This window comes from Malaclemys terrapin, chromosome 10 (genome assembly GCF_027887155.1).
Source record: "Malaclemys terrapin pileata isolate rMalTer1 chromosome 10, rMalTer1.hap1, whole genome shotgun sequence".
Lineage (NCBI taxonomy): Eukaryota > Metazoa > Chordata > Testudines > Emydidae > Malaclemys > Malaclemys terrapin.
The window spans coordinates 65,071,521-65,085,642 of record NC_071514.1 but is presented as its reverse complement, the minus strand read 5'-3'; the positions used below and the strand labels follow the sequence as shown (position 1 = coordinate 65,085,642).

Below are 14,122 nucleotides of genomic sequence, written 5' to 3'. Positions count from 1 at the left end.
AACACCTCTGGGGTGCAGGCCCTCACTGGGAGCCCTGTTTTACCAATGGGGTTAGGCGGGGTCAAGACCTCGCACTGTCGATAGCAAACCTGGAAGCAGAGCCCTGGACGCCCATCCCCGGTGCCCTGCTTGCTAAACCAGGCAGCCTTGCAGCTGTTTCTGATCATGCCCTGCTTCACGGGGCTGAACCCTAGAGGTCCTTTCTAGCTTTAGCCCCCAGGAAGGAAGTGTGACGAGGAAGTGCGGAAACACCTCGGTTAAGTGCTGCATGCCAGGCAGAGCAGGGGAAAGGGCCTGGGTGGGGAGCAAACTCAAGGTGGCTGCTGCAGGGGGAGTCTTTAGGCTAGTGAACACTGGAAGCCATGTATCCGGCATGTCATTAAACCCCCATAGCTACCTTCAGGGCTCTTTTTTACGTGCCTGTCTGTGTGGTTTTAGGCACACATTTGGTCACCTGAGAAGTGGCACTTTGGCAGAGAGGATGTTGCTGCCCTGGGTGAGCATAGAGGAGAAAAGCTCACTTGTTCGCTTTCCCCCCCCCATGGAAGCACCTTCCTTTCAGCCCCAAAGCCTTCGCCCATTCCCCCACACGGCTGTAATTACTGCAGCAGGAATGGATCACCTGCAGGGCGATCACTGCCCAGGATTGTTCAGGCTGTCTGATCTCTTTCGATGCCGAATACTTCAGCTTCCGATAGGTTAGAAATGGTCCTTGTTGGGTGGGAGCCGTAGGTCTAAAACATTATCAAAGAACTCTGAGTGGCTGAGATGTTCCCCCCTCCCTTACTCTTCCCCCCTCCCTCCCATACACACACCACCACCCGCTCCCCCGTCAGCCCCTCCCCTGGCTGGAAGAGGGGAGTTGAAATAGTCAGGTCCTGCTTTGTGAAGAAAGTTTTCTTTCACAGCCTGGCTCAGAGCTGCCTCTGAGAGGAGGACTGATGTGGGTTTGTTATTGCTGGGCTAAGGAGGCACTTTGGATGGTCATGGGGCTGCGTTCAGTCCTGTTATTCTGTGTGATTGTCGCAGGAGTGCCTAGGAGTAAGTAGAAGAAAATATTGTTTCCTCTGCTAAAATCTGAGCTTGCTCGCTCGCCAATGCACAATGTTTCTGCACAGCAATGATCTCACTTGCAAAGCATCTGGGAGAGTGTAAATTATGTTGGGACTTGCAGCTCTTGTAGGAATACTTTCTTGTAGTAACTTTGTCTTGGCTTTCTGTACATCAGTTCTGTATTGCTGGCCTGCCTGGGTGGTGCTTTTGCAGGTGCGAGGGTATCCTGCATGTTAAAGAGCACAGTATTACTGTATCTTCCTTCAGCATTAGTTGGGGAAGCCCAGGAAAATGATGGGACTGCTGTAGTGGATACATGCACTCATCACAGAATGATTGGAGTTTATAAAAGGCTGCATTAGTTTGAAGTTTAAAAATGATGGTTACTACAATATCTTGAAAATGAAAGGTTCTTAAACTAGCTGCAAATGAGGGAAACTGTAATAATATTGTCCATTTTTGGCTGAAAATCTGGACACATGCTGTTTCCTAAATGGAAAACAAACAGGATAACAAATTAAAAACAATAAAATAAAATAAATTATTCACAGGACTCTGCTCCCAGACAGAGACCTAAACTAAGTGGCCAGATTTTCCAAAAGGCTCAGCACTCCTCAGCTCCGTTTGTTTAGCTGGGTGCTGAGCACTTTTGAGAATCCGGCTGTATCATTTAGGTGCTGAGAGCTCTTTTGAAAATCTGGCCCTCTCCGCGAGTGCTGACGTTCTTGAAAATCTGGCCCTCCATGATTAAGGTGAACTGTGTGCGATTTTTGTGTGTTGCATTTATTTCTATGCTCTTGCAAAGGAAATTGCTGATTTATTGCATTTAAAAGCCATTAACTTGATGATTAATCTTTCTACGCTTCCAACCAACTTTTTCAAGAAAGAAGAAACCATTTAAATATACCAAAGAATTTCCAGACCCAAATTTGGTTATTTAGATGTGTATGGCTGCAATTTTTCTTTTTGTGTATTTTAAATTTCTAATGGGATTATGAGAAAATGAATCAGAATAGTGTTATTGCTTTCCAAAAGCAGTGCCGTTGGAATTTTAAGGTTTATTTATACAGGTATATAGATTTAGCAAGATTTTTCTAGTCCTAGAATGTTATTACCAGGTGTGGTCAATTAGATAGACAATCATCATTCCAGAAATCTTCTTGCTTTCTACTTACTGATTGAACTGAGATAAAGTTTATTTAAAACAACAGTAATCAATTCATTTGCATTTTGCTCTTTTAGTTCAAGTTTGTACTTCCATAAGGGAGTTCAGTTTCTGCAAAGATGTAACAGAATCTTGTATGGGAAAAAAAAAAGTGATAAATGTATTTTGACAGAAATGTAATTTTACTCTTCTGAGAATTAAGCTCTAACTCTACTTCAAGAATGATACAAGAATAGATACCAAAGGGAAAAGCTGCTCACTTATTTTTGTTGCAAAAACAGTGAATTTCCCCCCAATAGTTTTAAAGTCTATATGGAGAGAAGAGAAAATGTGGTTTCAATCAAATAATCTGAATGGGGTTTTTAAATGTGCTAGTTTGCCAAAAGGATTTCCTTAAGGCAGATGGAACATATGAAATATACAACAGCACAGCAATGGCAAGTAAAGAGAGAGGCATTGTTAACTGTTGTCTCCTGTAGGAATAATTGACCTAAGGGGCACGGAGGACCTCTGTTATAACTGGAGGGCATGTTTCATTAGCATAGAACTTGTGGAAGAGGTGTAAATACTGCTGCTGTTCTTAATACTGAAGGGAATTATCTTAAACCAAGCTTTTTATAGATTATAGCAAGCTAACGTTGGGCGGTTTTTAAAGAGGTTTAATAGTAAATGATTTATTATAAAAGCAGCAAATTCACTTTCATTTCTGTCCAGGCATGTGAAAGTGCCATAAACAGTAGTGAATCTGCATCACCCATCTGATTTTGGCTGTTTACTGTATCAGCGTGACCAAGGTTTGTTAATAGAATACCTGGGACTCAGTCCAACACTGTTTGTTTGTTCCCAGTGAATTCCAAGGAAGTTTGGTGTGTGCAAGGAATACAGGATCAGGTCTTGGATGGGGGGTCATGTCCTAGAAGCATCCATAAAAAGGGGCTATTCTCATCACAGTATATTTAGTTAACTCCCACTTATAATAACAGTGGTAGGCTGACCAGACAGCACATGTGAAAAATCGGGACAGAGGGTGGGGGGTAATAGGAGCCTATATAAGAAAAAGACCCAAAAATCGGGACTGTCCCTATAAAATCGGGACATCTGGTCACCCTAGTGGAAAAGGCCTATTGGGTCAGATCTTCAGAACTATATTCATATAAGTGCCCATTGGATGGACAACCAACAACACAAATCTATGGACCTTTTGCTCACCTGATTTTTCTCTGATGGAGCCTAACTGGTTATTTGAATGCCCAGTTCCGATGTTTGTGCATGCAATTGCAGAAATTGTGCAGGCAATGTGCCACACATGTGCATGCCTAATAGACTATGAAAATCTGACTCTGTTGTCCTGCCCCTTAATGGTTTTTGATCTAGTGCTTTGTCTAGTTGTGTTTGAAACACATCAAGTGATGGGGATTCTGCCACTTCCCTTGGAAGATCATTTCAAAGGCAAAGCATGACAGTGAGCTATGCCATTAGTTTTAACAGACACTGTATGTGCACTGAAATTAAAAAGCAGAGAGAGTATCTGTATGTAATAGGCCAAACTGTTCTCTCATTTATGCCTGCATAACTCTGGTGTCACTCCATCCATTTCAATGCATTTGCCCTCACATCTCTAGAGAGTCACTGCCCTCTCCATGAAGCCTGAATGAAAGTCAGGAAGGAGAATAGACTCTCTAGTGTTCAGGGACGGATGAAACAACAAAAAGTCCTTGTGACGTGATGTTTAGTGTTTGCTCCTCAGTGTGCCAGTGTTGGAAAAGAACAGCTCTAGTGTGGAAACCTGCTGCTGTTCATGCTTCAAATGACACTTGCATTCTCTCTTGTGTAACCACTGGCAATGAAACTCTCCTGCTAAGCAGATAATGACCTGAAAGGCAATTGATTCATTTAAAAATCTGCACTTGGGGGATAAAGTACATTGCGATTCTTCCTTGGGTTAGACACCCCATTGCTACTTAGACTGGATTCTCTGCAATATGGCAGCAGAATCCTTCAGTGAGTGCCTAGAATCCTTCTAGGTACTGCCCAGTGCAGGCCAGGGCTGCCCAGAGGATTCAGGGGGCCTGGAGCAAAGCAATTTTGGGGGCCCCTTCCCTAAAAAAAAATTGCAATACTATAGAATACTATATTCTCGTGGGGGCCCCTAGGGGGCCCGGGGCAAATTGCCCCACTTGCTCCTCCCCCACCCTCCTGGGAAAAATAAACCTTCCGCATCTCGGCACAAACCCAGTTTTGAGAAAACTTCTTTACAGGGTATCACTGGTTCTCAGCATCAGCTACTGCTAAAAGGCACTAAAACTCATTAAAAGGGTTGGACAAATATTTTTCCGTCAAAACTTTTTTTGGCTCGAAAACTAGGGGTTGTTAAAAAGCAGAAAAAAATCATGGACACTGTCTGCTTTCCTTCAAAATTTGTTGTGGTTTTTTTAATTAAAAAGCTGAAATTAGTCTGCCAAAACCTGAATATGGTTTGGGGTTTCAGAAGTATGTGGCCAAATATTTGCTGCTTGCTGTGTTTGATTGTTTAAAGAAACAATAAAAAAATTCTGCTTAATAAAAATACAAAACTTTTGAACCACCTCAGCTTGTGACCAAATGCCTGAGCCCATCCAGTCAGAGATTTTTCCAGGTTTCTGATACTCTGCTGGCTTCCTTGACTCATATCTGTCTCCATAACGTTGGGTTCATTTAGGTTAGAACATAAGAACAACCATACTGGGTCAGACCAAAGGTCCATCTAGCCCAGTATCCTGTCTACTGACAATGGCCAATGCCAAGTGCCCCAGAGGGAGTGAACCTAACAGGTAATGATCAAGTGATCTCTCTCTCCTGCTATCCATCTCCACCCTCTGACAAACACAGGCTGGGGACACCATTCCTTACCTATCCTGGCTAATAGCCATTAATAGACTTAACCTCCATGCATTTATCTGTTTCCTAGAGACTGGCTCCATGGGGTCCCTCACAAACTGGAGATGGTTACTGTGGGTTTGTCTTTAGTATAGCTTATGTACATACTCCATGAACTGAGCATTTGAGCTTGTTCCAGAATCTGGGATGAGCCTATGTTGTGAAAACTGAAATGCTGAAAATAGCACATGCATATGAATGGACACAGGGTGCTAAAACAAAATTAACCCAGGGGTTCTCAAACTGGGGGTCAGGACCCCTCAGGGGGTCACAAGGTTATTACTGGGCGTTGCGAGCTGCCAGCCTCCACCTCAAACCCCGCTTTGCCTCCAGCTTTATAATAGTGTTAAATATATAAAAAAGTGTTTTTAATTTATAAAGGGGGGGTTGCACTCAGAAGTTTGCTATGTGAAAGGGGTCACCAGTACAAAAGTTTGAGAACCACTGAATTAACCCTTCTGGAGCCTCGGGGAATGCAGGGGAAGGGGGTCTCTCTTGGTAGGGTTGGGAAGGAGGTAGGCGGTGTAGGATATTGTTCTTCTCAGGTGATCCCTCCCCAGTGGCTAATTTTAAATGAAGCTACCCTCCCCTGCCATGAATCTCCCTATGGCACTAAAATTAAATCTAGACTATAATTTGGCATTTGAGAAGTGAAAGGGACGGCAGCCCTAATGGAAAAGCTAACAGCTTGGCTCTTCTGCAAGCCTCAAACTGCTGAATGAGCTCTAGGGTAGGGAAGTCTGTGCCTCCCAAACAGCCTGGCCCTGCCCCCTATCCAACCCCTACCCGCTTCTTGCCCCCCGACTGCCCGCCCCCTCAGAATCCCCGACCAATCCTGCTCCTTGTCTCCCAGAGTCTCCCGCCAACCACCACCCTGGGACCCCCCCCCAAACAACCCCCCCCCCCCCGCTCCCTGTCCCCTAGGGTTACCATTCGTCCGGATTCCCCCGGACATGTCCGGCTTTTTAAGCTAAAAATAGCGTCCGGGGGGAATTTGTAAATGTCCGGACTTCCCCCCCATGCAGAGCGTGCGCGGCTAACAGTGCTGCCGGCTGGTGTCACTTACTTGGGGCTCCGACACTCAGCCAGAGAGGGCTCCTCCTCCTCCCTGCATCGCAGATCGGCTCCGGCAGTCTGGAGCTCCTCCCCTGCTGCTGCCCAGCGGCTCAGGCAGTTCCTGAGCAAGTTCACCGAGACATTAGGTGAAGAAAGGCCAACAACAAGGGGGTGGGAGAAGGGGCAGGAAGGTTCTGGAGGGGGCAGTCAAGAGACGGGGGGGGGGTCGGGAGTTCGGGGGGGGGCTTTCTGGGGGAGGGTGGATAAGGTTTTGGGCAGTCAGGGTACAAGTAGGGATAGGGTGCTGGGGGGCAATGGGAGGGGTCTTAGGAGGGGGCAGTTAGGGGACAAGGAACAGGGAGGCTTAGGTAGGGGCTGGGGTTCTGGAGGGCAGTTAGGAGCAGGGGTCCCAGGAGGGGGCAGTCAGGGGACAAGGGGGGGGTTGGGAGTTCTGGGGGGGGGGCTGTCAGGGGGTGGGGAGTGGTTGGATGGGGCGTGGGAGTCCCAGGGGTCTGTCTGGGGGTTGGGGGGGTGGATAAGGGTTGGGGCAGTCAGGGTACAGGTAGGGGGTAGAGTCCTAGGGGGCCAGTTAGGTGGGGGGAGGGTCGCAGGAGGGGGCAGTCAGGGGACAAGAGGCAGGGAGGCTTAGGTAGGGGTGGGGTCCTGGAGGGCAGTTAGGGGCAGGGGTCCCAGGAGGGGGCAGTCAGGGGACAAGGAGCGGGGGGAGGGTTGGGGGTTCTGAGGGGGGAAGTGGGAGGGGCAGGGGCGGGGCTAGGGCAGGACAGGGGCGGGGCTCCTCCCGTCCTCTTTTTTGCTTGCTGGATTATGGAAACCCTACTGTCCCCTGACTGCCCCAACCCCTATGCACGCCCCCCCGCTAAGTCCTGATAGACCCCCGGAACGCACACGATCCAACCCCCCTGTTCCCTGTCCCCTGACTGCCCCCCCCAACCTCTGCCCCCTCCCTGCCCCTTATCCAACCCCCTGCCCCCAGCCCCTTACCGCCGGCTCCCCCTCACCCGGAGCCTCAGCACACCGCATCCAGGAGCGTCCCTGGACAGCGCTGCAGCCTGGCTCCAGCGGGGCCTGAGCTCCTCTCCGCTCAGAGACATGTGGTAAGGGGGCAGGCCTGCAAACTCCAGCGGGGCCTGAGCTCCCACTGCTCGGCCCGGAGCTCGCAGTCCCGCCCCCTTACCACGCGGCTCTGAGCGGGGAGGAGCTCAGGCCCTGTCAGAGCCAGGGACGCTCCTGGATGCGCTGAGGCTCCAGGAGAGGGGCAGAGGTGGGGTCGGGCCGGGGCAGGAGCCTCAGCCATTCTCGTGGGGGCCCCTGCGGAGCCTGGGGCAAATTGCCCCACTTGCCCCCCCATCTTGGCGGACCTGGTGCAGGCAAGAATGGCAGAATTAGGCCCTTAACTAAAGTCTTTCCTTTCCTCTGTTGGTAAGAAAAGTAATTACATTTTCATACCCACCTGAGCAAATCTACCAGGGGATTGTTATGTATTTACATTATAGTAGTGTCCAAAATGTGCTCGGTATGGTATAGACATGTAGGAAGACATGGGCTGAAATCCTAGCCCCAGTGAACACAATGGCTAAACTCCCATTGAGGATTTCACCCATGAGGCCTGCCCTGAACAGCTGACATAATGGCTGATGGTAATAAACAGAGGATGAGGATGAGAATGAGAGTAAGTTGACATATCTATGTGTTCTATTTAAAGGTAGCTACACTCAGAACATTACTGCTCTAGAATAACTCAGTGGGTCTCAAAATTTTTCATATTGTAGAACACTTCCCTTCTAAATCCCATACTTTGCCCCTGGCAACTACAGAGCTTAGTTAGATGAAAGAATAATGTGAAGGTTTTAAAGAGACAGTGAATACCATTTCTGAGGTTGCTTTGGTAAATCTCTCTTATTCCTGCCTCTCATTTTATGTTTGTGCTGTTTATTTCCTCTCCTGGGGTATAAGGAGTAATTTAATATTCGCAAATCTCTCCTCTTGAAGCTTCCAGTGCATTAACCACTCCAGGTCATTCTGTACTTGGTTTTGTTTATCTATGTGTGTGCTATGCTGGTACTCCTCTAACTTTGGAGTTATCAGAAAATTTGGTCACAGCCACCTTTATAGTAAGGAGTAGACATGAGGTGGTGCAGGGATTTTTTACTTTAGATGATCAGAAAAGTCTCCTTTAAAAATATATCCTGGTCAGTTAGCACTATTTACTGTGCTGATTACCGCCAATAGAAAAGAATGACAAAGCACCATTTCGCTTGAAAAGGATCTCTTTTCTATTCAGCAGTCAGCTCCACCACGGGTGATGGGAGATATGTATCTTGGCCTACAATGTCTTGTTTGTCCTTTGCTTATTAGGCCTTGGCCAGTGCTATTTTATGTGATTTTTTTTGTCAGACCTTGGACAAGTTAGCAGGAGAACAAGTTTTGGCCTCACCTTCCATGAGCCTTATATTCAGAAGGCTAAAGTATACTTGGTTTGTAAAGAAGATTAAAAAACAAAACCTGATTTGAGAGTTCTGGGGGGGGATTTTTTATGGCTGACTGTGAAGTCATTTGTTCTTTCCTAAAGGCTGCAGCATGTCTTGAAAATATTAATGGTGACTGTGGAATCTAGAAAATATAAACCCCAAGACATGTCCAGGGTGTGGATAGAAGGCATTTACTTATATATGGTTAGAATGAGGCATGACAGAACTTGTAAAGGGGAATCTTGCACTTTGCTTCCACCCATCTAAACCAGAGTAATTAGTCTAATTCAAGCACTAAAAATTAAGCTAGTCAAAATATGCTGGAAAAGCTCTAGTGGAAGATGGGACTTCTCAGCTTATGGGCGAGAAACAGGAAACATGTTAGTCGTCTCATTTATTTGCTTGTGTTTTCAGAAAGTGTTTATCCTCTTTAGAGCAGAAGAAGGAAGAAAGGGAAATCATGAGTGTTCATGTGCACATAGTTACCAATGGTTTAACATCAACAGAGGTGGACCAAAACCACCAGTCTGAGGCTGAACTCCCCTGAATGAACTTCAGGCCCTCATTAGAACTTTGACTCCTATCTCTATGAGCAGCAGCACCTAAACCTGAGCTCTTCATACACAGATCTCCACTTTGCTGCTCAGGCCTGTAATAATGCTGGTGGTACAGAGACAAGACTCTATTGTAATGCGTACAATGGCGGTTCTTCACTTGGAGCTGCCAGCCAGACACAGACTCTCCCTCTGGTTCTCCGGCTCCCAGAATAATGAAGCAGAACCTGTGCCAGTGGGTCTCACAACAGAGTCCCGGCCTGGACTAAACAGTCATGGAATGAACTTCGGACTCCATTATGTGGCCCATTTCACTCACACATTAAGGCTTCTGATCTGAGGATTGTAAGAATATTTTATATTGTGAAAGATGTTGGCTTCTATCCAATTTAGAAAAGAGATGATGTTCAAATGTTGTAGCTTTTATCTTTTGCCAGAAAAGAAGGCAAAATCATTGTTGCAAAATGACTGTGTGATAACAAGTCCCTTGCGGTATATGGTGTTTTCCCCTAATAAAGTCTTTTCAGTAATTGCTATTAGAGGACTTTGCAATGTATGTTGCTGCTTTAATCTTAGTGTTATTGTAAATGAACAGTTATGGTATCAGTCACTGAAGCCGCACATGGATTTTTTCCTAGTGCCTTTCTACAATTAATTCTGATTTGTTGTTGCAGGATCTCAAGAGAATTTAGGCCCGGAAGCTGCCTGTATGACTGAGTGTGCTGGTGAGTAAGGCCAAGCTGGTATTCAGAGCAGGTTTATAGTCACAACGCACGACTTTGCGGTTTGTAACGTGCTGGACTTTTCAGTGGGCATTGCTTTATTGGAAGGATGATAGTAATAACTGAGCTGGGATTTACTGCTGTTTAGCTAATTTATATTCATGGAGGAAACTGCCTCGCACGGCTGAGTCTTATGTTGCACTGAGTTGCTCTAAGTTAACATTCTACGGACTCAGATCACACAAAAGTTAAAACTAGCCTACAGTGTGCTACAAAATATGCAACGCAAAATCCTGCCCTGTCCTGAGTCTCTTTTTCCGCATCCTATCTGCACAGTAGCAAGCTAGGAGAAAGACCTAGCACTCCATCCACAGAGCCTGGCTATTGCTCCTGGGGATGCTCCACAGACTCAAGGTTTGGTCAGCTAGCTTGTGTGCATGCACCAGTAACCAAAGCTTCCTGCTCATCTTGACAGCAGGTGCTTGAGTGCACACTGCTCCTTTACAAACAACAATCGGAGAATCAGAGAGCGCTCTGATCCCAGGTCCCCCTATATGCTGTCCTGCACAGCCAGTGTAGCTCAGAGTCTTTTTGCTCAGCCATCATTCCAGTCCAACCTCATAATTCCTAACAAAAACCTGGTGTTTTTAAAGGGCTTTCAATTCCCCACTGAGCCTGCAGGTGGAGCTAAAGAAGAGCAACATGGCAAATGTTGTGGCCATCTTTCCCAGGCAGCACCCTCTTAACCTGATGCAAGAGAGAACGTTTTAAACAAACTCTCCTGCTTCTGCTTTACAGTAGTTCCACTGCTAAGATAAAGCTACAAATTTGTGATCTTTTAGGGATTTCACCACTGTCCTCCTGAGTGTCACCGTGGCATGCCCTGCCCCCCAGAACTCATGCTGGTGGAAGGGTTACAACTCTGATCCTCCAGCCCTTAGAGCTCAGCTTACTATCATCTGAACTAAAGGAGATTCTTCTTTGACTGTAGCCATATAGAGTCTATGACACACATTAGCATTTCTGACTTTTTTTTAGTAGAGGGCAGCACAGCACACGTGCTCTAGCCAGTTCATTACAATTAAGTGGCTGTTTTAAATGACATATCTTGTAGGGGATTGTAGTGAAAGAAGCAATATTACCCTGATGCGTGTGTTCAGTGAGAGATTTAAATTTTATTAGAGAATATTCATGGGCTGAAAGCCAAGTCATGCAATCAGATCACAGTTTACATCAAAACCCCTTTATCATTGTAACCCTTCTGCCCATCTAAGTTGGCAGCAACAAGGGCCGGGTCCTGTATCTAGGGGTTCGTTTCAATAACTCAATGCAAAACTGGCTCGAGCCCCCACCCAGTGACCTGGGACAATTACATACCACCCCCTGGGTGCCTCTAAGAGGCAATACTTCCCCTCTCGCAAGCACGGAGTCTGAGTGTAGCAGAAAATGTTTAATAACATGAGGTAAACAACATCAGCATTAAATTGGAAAAACACCACAAACAGGATTCATAACACAAACCATGAGCAAAAAACCCACCCCAGCAAATTGGGCTGTGTCCTTTCCCTTGGGTTCTTGAATCCAGCAACCCAAAAATCACCCAGAGTTCCCAAAGTCCAACACCCCCAAAGTCTCTTGGGTCCAGCAAGTCCCAAAAGTCCAACAAACCCCAAAGTCTCTGTCCCTGGTCAGTGCAGCCCCAGAGTAAAAGGGGGGGGGGACACACAGGGTGTTAAGGGGCACCTTACGTGATCCGAGGCCGGCCGGCCGTCTCTCCGTGGGGTTCTGCCGCAGCCTTCACCACGAGCCAGTCCACTTCCAGCCGTCCCACAAACTGCTCCGCTCACCGACCTGTGAGCTGCTCCAGCCATCCCCACAAACAGATCCGCTCACCGTTCCTTGGGCCGCTCCAACCAGCCCCGCAAGGCTCCACGCCGCTCGCTGCTCCTCCAGTCGTCCCCACAAATTGCTTCGCCAGCTGCTTAGCAATATAGCTTCAGGCTCCCCCACTAGTTAACACAGCACTCAGTGATCTCAGCTTTTAATAACTTTTGTGATTTCAGCTCAGAGTAGGGGAGCCCCAGTGCTAGTGCACCATTGGCCCAAAGTGAAGTCAGCTCAGCAGCCTGTAACTAGATCCCTAATGGAATCAAAGTGAGCTCTGATATTCAACAGTGGAGAGAGGAGGTAGTGCAATTAGTGTTTTAAACTCTCAGAGGAAGCCCATACCATCAGGTACAAATACCTGTCCCCATCCTCTCTCAATTCACTGGGTTTTGTAACCCATGCCCCCTTGTCAAGCAAGTGCTACTTAGGTAATGGTGAAGGACTCACTCAGTCCTTCTGTCATAGAACAGTTCCACTGGCCTTGATTCACAGAATCAGGGTAACAAAACTTTATTCTTCCTGCCCCAATAACAGAGAAAACTGGGGATCCCACACCAGCCAAAGTAACCACTTTGAGTTGCTGTTGTTTCATGCCAGGCGAGTGGGTGTGCCTATGCAAACAAGATCAGCCCCTGGAGTTCTTTTCCACACTCGCCATAATTCACCACCAGATGTCAGGGTAGAGCTCATCCTGATTCTGCTTACATCATTTAAATTGAATCATTCATCATGTAACTGTAAAAGACTTTAGATGAAGACATTTTGAAAGCAGTAACATTCCAGATTTCCAGGGTAGAGCAAACATATTAATCATGGCATAGCCACTAAAAAGGCCCATAAGGGCTTTAACAAGGGGTGCTGGGAGGGCTGCTGCACCCCTCTCGCTTGAAGTGGTTTCCCTCATATACAGGATTTACAGTTTGGTTCAATGGCTCTCAGCACCCCCACTATACAAATTTTTCCAGCACCCCTGCCCTGTTACCTTCTTTTGCTGTTTGCTTTTTTCATTGTTTGCCTGCTATTCTCGCTTTCTGAAAGGGAGGGTAGCATTCTGCATAATAAATAACTCATGTATCAGTAGTAAATCTATTAAAATACAGCTCTGTTGAAATTGAAATGTTCTGTGAAATCCTTAAAGGTGCCACAGGACCCTCTGTTGCTTTTTACAGATTCAGACTAACATGGCCACCCTCTGATACTGTGAAATCCTGCGGATTTTGCCAAAATTTTGTTCAGAAGAAAAACCGGTGGAAAAAAATTCTGACAATGTTGAAATGAAATGGTTAGATTTTTCATTTTTAAATGGCTTTTTGTTTTATTTTTTTTTTAAATGTGTATTATGGCATTTAAAAAAAAATAGAAAATGAAATTAATCCCTTCAATTTTGACAAAATTAAATGTTTTCATTGACCAAAACCGGTTCTGATTTGGAAATAGGCTACATTTTGAAATCTTGAAATCCTTAGCAAAATAGAGGTTCCATCATGTTTACAGCATCTAATCATTATCCAGAGCCCTTGTAGGGGAGAGATGTACCGAACACCATGACAGGAAGACATGTAACAGCATATATTACAAAGCATGATTTATTTTCTAAGGCTGGTTCCACTCAAAAGAATACAGTCAATAGCTCAGTGCATAATACATTCAGGTTCGAACTGTCATAAAACAAATATTGGACTGTATCTGCTGGTATGACACTACACTGAGCTTGGGATGTACCCTTTTGACCTACATGCAAAAGAACTAAATCTGTGTGAAGTTTTTTTTTTTTTTTTTTTTTTGGCCAGTAAAGAATTCCAGTGAATGTGGAATGCCTGAAATTTCAAAAGTCTAAAGTTGTATCACTGTTTGGCCCTATGGTTCAAATCTAACCTACAAATACACTTTCTATGCTGTCCCTCTTCAAGGGACACACACAGTATATTTTACTGAATAGTATATCACTAATGCAGTTCATATGATAGAAGTAAAAGGCTGAAGCTGTTGACAGCCATGTCATTGCTTCGAGCTAGGATCAGCCAGTGAAAACTGGTTCTGGCAAAGTGTTGGCTGTAGTGTCTGAAAACATGCTGGGGAGATTGTGTAGGTGTGGGTTTTCCCCTGGGACTAGACAGAACAGGGATTCTCTTTCCTTCGGGCTTGTTCATGAAGCTGAATTTGTCTCTAATAAACTGAATTGTTATTTTCTGCCTCGCCTCTGGACTCTTACACTACAGTATAACCCCAAACTGGACAATGGCAATCTGGGGAATGATTTCCAACTGGTTCCCTACACCA

General features: G+C 45.9%; 1 protein-coding gene across 1 annotated transcript in view; it reads left to right on the top strand.

Moving 5' to 3' along the window:
* Positions 1-905: 905 nt before the first annotated feature.
* LOC128844959 (uncharacterized) overlaps positions 906-14,122 on the top strand; it is a 188,726-nt gene continuing 175,509 nt past the window's right edge. The window contains exons 1-2 of the mRNA XM_054043145.1: positions 906-1,041; positions 9,908-9,958. Of these exons, the coding sequence (XP_053899120.1) occupies positions 942-1,041; positions 9,908-9,958 (151 nt within the window). The 5' untranslated portion in view covers positions 906-941. The remainder of the gene's footprint in view (positions 1,042-9,907; positions 9,959-14,122) is intronic.